We start from the raw sequence: 4,858 nt of genomic DNA, 5'->3' as shown, positions 1-4,858 counted from the left end.
AAAAAGCATGATAATATAATAAGTAATCCAAAGTATTCAGAATACGTTACTCTCATTGAGTAACGTAACGGAATATGTTACAAGATACTTTTTGGATTATGTAATCTGTAATCTGTAGTGGAATACATTTCAAAAGTAACCTTCCCAACGCTGCATATATATGAGAAACATGGCAGCCCTGGATACAAACAGCTGACTTCACAGGCTGTGACCTGAGCGTCCTGTGTACCGACTGCAGCGGAGCTTTAGTTCATAATGACCCTTTAAAAGACGAGTGATGGAGGACAAACACCACCGTCCTTCTGTAGACTTTGTTGTGTCCCTCTGTGTTTTCCTGTCCCTCTCTAATGTTTTGGGCCTGATGAGGACCCCGAACACCAGAAGGTCAGTCAGTTAGCCAGTGAAGCTAACAAACAATAAAAACACTGAAGACTATTTCTGCTTATTCTGTTACTTTTCCTCCAATCAGCACTCATATGCTGGTTAGCTGGAAGACTTAAAGTGAGCACTTAGGTTATATATCCAAATGCTTCACTCCGTGTAGCCACGTACCTACACAAACAAACTCTAGAGCCAGGTTAGGGCTAACACATGGTATCATGCTAACAGACCCCAAATAACAACAACAACAAATGTTCTTAAATATCTGTGAACCTGTGTACCCCCTCTCTGCCTCCAGTAATATTTCTGTTTATATTTATACATTTGACAGCTTAACGTTGACTACAGTGATGCTGTGCTGACAGATGTGCTGCAGCTGGATAATCCACGTTGACAGTAACTGTGTGAAAGGTGCACCTGCTGGCTACATACATGATGTACTGACACAGACTGAAGCTAAAGCTCTAAGGTTCAATCATGACAACATGCTAACACAACGAACATAAGCTAACAAGTTCAGAATCATGAGTCTGTGTCAGAGCAGTGAAGCTAAAAGGTCAGAGGTCATGAGATTATGCTAACAGGCTGCAGTGTTTCATTTTTGTGGACAAACACGTTAGCAGGTCCTGGTTAGGCAGCAGCAGCACCAGGACCCCTGTTTGCATGTATGTGTGATTGTGTGTGTCTTACCATCATAGTTGACTATAATGATGGCCAACATGTAGTCCTTGCCCATCATGGCTCCGCCCTCCAATACGTGTGTTCCAATCAGCTGATCACCAACACACACATACACACGGGCCCAGAGGACGGTTGTTAACGTCTTCTCCCGTTCGCCTCTCTCTCTGTCTGTCTGTCTTTCTCGGTGTCTCTCGTTCCTCCGGCTGTCGCTCTCTACGACGACACCATCAGTCTTCTTCTTCTCCTCCTTTGTGCTTGCCCAGCGTTTGTCTCTCCCTCTCTCTCCCTCCTCTCTGCCTGATAAACGATGCTGCTTGTCCTCCTCTCCTCCCTGTCCTCCCTCTCCCTGACTCTCCTCCTCCTGCTGATGTCATCACTCCCCTCCCTCTCCTATCTCACCCTTCACTGTAAAAAACTGAGTGTTACTACTGTGGTCGCGTTCACATAATGTCTGGTAAACAGTCAACTCGAGGCACTTCATATTGTACAGTAGACCCTACAATAACACATACAGAGAAAAACCCAACAATCATATGACCCCCAATGAGCAGCACTTTGGTGACAGTGGGAAGGAAAAACTCCCTTTTAACAGGAAGAAACCCCCGACAGAACCAGGCTCATGGAGGGGCGGGGCCATTTGCTGTGATTGGTTGGGGTGAGAGAAGGAAGACAGGATAAAGACATGCTGTGGAAGAGAGACAGAGATTAATACTCCTCCAGATTTGGAGGTCTGATTCTCATTCCCACTGTTTCACACTCGGCTGCAAACCGTTCCAGTGCGAGCTGGAGGCCATCACTCCATGAAGCCAACAGAACCACATTTTTTACAAAAAAACAAAGAAGAGACTCTGAGACCACGCAGTGAAGCCTTCAGACACTTCACTACGCCTAGACGTTCTGTCCATAAAAGTTATGAAGAGAATCGATGACAGAGGGCAGCCCTGGCTGAGTGCAACACCCACTGGAAACCAGTCTGACTTATTGCCGACTACGCGGACCAAGGTTGTATTAGGATGGCATGGCCTGCTTCAGAGACAGGGATGATAAATATGAACAAGTATCTCTGCTTGGTTTTAGACATCCAGCAGTTAATGTCATCAGTGCAGCTGACAGAGGTCACATCATAAGATCATCTGCACGGAACAGCAGGAGATGTTGTGGTTCGTTATGATTGTACCAAGTGCGAGCATGTACAGGCTAAAGAGCAGTGGACCGAGGACAGAACCCTGAGGGACCCCTGACTGGAGTGTGATTACTTTGACCGTTAGATATGGTGACAGGCAATTCATTTTGTTTGTTTTCAAATCATTTGCTGAGAAATGAAATATTATAAATGATTAATTATCAGTGGCTCTAAGAGGTGTGACACAGATGTGACAGGTTGGTGGGGTCGAGTACAGAGACTGTAACTGATGAGGAACTTCAGGTGAGAAAGTTTTAAAATGGTCTTGTGGAGTTGAACCTCTATTTCCTGGATCAAAGTTTCACTTTTCACTTCACTAACGGGAGCACGCTACACGGTTATTAGTTTGACTTTCACAATAAAATACTCCAGAGATCAACTAATGACTGCATCCAGGTTCATTAGTTTGTTTACAGTCTCGCTCTCTCTTTATTTCAGGCTCACTGCGTGTCACACTACGTCATCATATCTGTGACACAGCGGCCACGTGTCCCGGAAATGTTTGTAATGTTGGGCGTTCCTGAAGCTCGAGACATTTCAAGATACAGAACCATTTCCTTTTCAAAGTAAAAGCCTTAACATTAAACGTAAGAACATGTTTAAACGCAACACTATAATCGTTTATTTTATTTTCTAGTTTCTGGGCTTTTACTAACATTTATAAATTATTAACTCTAAAAAGTCATCTTGTTTCTTTGTTTGCTTGTCATAATCAGAAAACATGTATATTTACTCACTTAAGTAACTCGGTTATTGTATAATATTATTGTTAAATGTTATATTTTTATTATTTTATCATAGGTTATTATTTTATATGCAGCAATTTATTTTATTCCAATAATTCAGTGGTGACAGAAGAGTTTTCTCTGCTTTTGCACATCTATCTCTCCTTGAACAAGAAAAAATACATATAAAAATGCATATCCTTTCTAATATTTATTCAGAGTGATATTAGAAAAATATAAAATAAATAAACGTTTCAAGAAACTTTTATTTTGAAGCTGGACCGGAAACCGGAAACCGTTCCCCGTGTAGTCTGACCCGGGCCCGGCTTGTCCCGTCCACAGCAGGACTCTGTGTCGGTTTACTTTAAGTTTAATTTGGACCAAAGTTGCCCCGAAGCTTCGGTCCCTGTTTAGCTCGGTGGATTAGCCTCCCGGTTAGCTTAGCCCAGCTTCCCGCCGCTGCTCTCTGGACTCCAACATGGAGGACATGTACGTTAAACCCGGTGAGTTTCCTCCTCCCGGCACAGAGCGGCTCTGCCTCCATGAAGAAGGACATTAATGTTAATGAACGGTGTCGTGCCCGGTAACGATCTGCTCTCCTCTCATCGTCTATTAACAGAACACAGTGACGAACTTCATTCACAAATCTGTGAATTTAAAGTTTTTAGGACTACAGGCAGTAAATAAATAGTGTGTAAACATAATCTGTGTCAGGTACCAGTTATTGGGTTGTTATTCGACATTCGGCCAGCAAACAATAATAATAAAATAGAAATGGAGGTTTAGTGTTTTGTTTAACGGTAACGGGCTGTTGCGACTTGTATGAGTACGTGTAAGGTTACATTTGAATTTATGTCTGATTTAAACATGCCGTTTGTAGCTGATTTCTCTATGAGTGGAGTCTTCGTGTTCAGAATGATGAACCGGAGTTTGGTTGGACTGGCTGGACACGTAAATGAGTCCGCCTGCTCAGCTGGAACAGAATCACCTGAGAGCCAGGTAGTACCGGACTGCAGTCACGTGGTCAGCTGATTCCGAAGGGAGTCTGTGTTTATCTAACATCAGAGACGTGGAAAGAAAGACGAGACGAACCTCATTTAAAAACTTGTTAGTTTTACATTTCGCGGAAGCTTCAGCCAGCTCACACACACCTGACACCTGTAAATGTTAGTGTTTCTTAATCCTGAGTGTATTTAGGTTCGGCTCACGAGTCATGCACCAGATGATCATCATCCAGGTGCAAACAGGAGTTTAATTTGATGTTTCCACAAACTGAAAGTCCTGATCAGGTTATAGCGGAAATCACGTGATCAGTGACGGCTCGATAAACGACCTGACTGACCTTATGTTTACACACACGTGGACAACGTTAGTGTTGCTGTTTTTAGATTCCAGAGCTGCTTTCATTGATCAGTTATTGATTACGAGGCATCAGATGGTGTGTTTCTGTCTGACCGATGAGGGTCATTGATCACATGAACAGCTTCAGCCATCTGTCACAGGGCAAACTGGGGTATTGATCCCAGTGTGCTTTAAATTAGAGGATGGATCATGTGACCAGTGAGGGGATCAATAATCAGTCACATCTGAGTCACAGTAACAAGTCTCCACAATCCACCTCCTGCGTGATGTGAGTCATGAGAGTTTGTGTTGTCCCTGAACCTCACACCATCTCACCTTTACCTGAAACGTCCCAGGTGGAAGGACCACGTCTTTATCTGAATTCTGCAGACTGTCAGGTCCCTGCCGTCAGTAGTGTTCTCAAAAATAGAAACGCTCTTTGCTGTTGTTCAGACTCCATTTTTAATTCCATTAAGTAGAAAATCGTGGGGGCGATCGTGGCTCAAGAGTTGGGAGTTCGTCTTGTAATCGGAAGGTTGCCGGTTCG

The 4,858-nt window shown here is 43.5% G+C and overlaps 2 protein-coding genes across 2 annotated transcripts in view; one reads left to right on the top strand and one right to left on the bottom strand.

Annotated features, from left to right (window-relative positions):
* Positions 1–1,343, bottom strand: part of apbb3 (amyloid beta (A4) precursor protein-binding, family B, member 3) — a 10,251-nt gene extending 8,908 nt beyond the window's left edge. Inside the window, exon 1 of the mRNA XM_005750261.2 lies at positions 1,072–1,343. Within this exon, the coding sequence (XP_005750318.1) occupies positions 1,072–1,120 (49 nt within the window). The 5' untranslated portion in view covers positions 1,121–1,343. The remainder of the gene's footprint in view (positions 1–1,071) is intronic.
* Positions 1,344–3,252: 1,909 nt separating this feature from the next.
* The window catches only part of sra1 (steroid receptor RNA activator 1), a 10,361-nt gene continuing 8,755 nt past the window's right edge, over positions 3,253–4,858 (top strand). Inside the window, exon 1 of the mRNA XM_005750224.1 lies at positions 3,253–3,473. Coding sequence (XP_005750281.1) covers positions 3,449–3,473 — 25 coding nt within the window. The 5' untranslated portion in view covers positions 3,253–3,448. The remainder of the gene's footprint in view (positions 3,474–4,858) is intronic.

Source organism: Pundamilia nyererei, unplaced genomic scaffold, assembly GCF_000239375.1.
Source record: "Pundamilia nyererei isolate P.nyererei 1_Seehausen unplaced genomic scaffold, PunNye1.0 scaffold00266, whole genome shotgun sequence".
Lineage (NCBI taxonomy): Eukaryota > Metazoa > Chordata > Actinopteri > Cichliformes > Cichlidae > Pundamilia > Pundamilia nyererei.
This window is presented reverse-complemented; position numbering and strand designations above follow the sequence as displayed.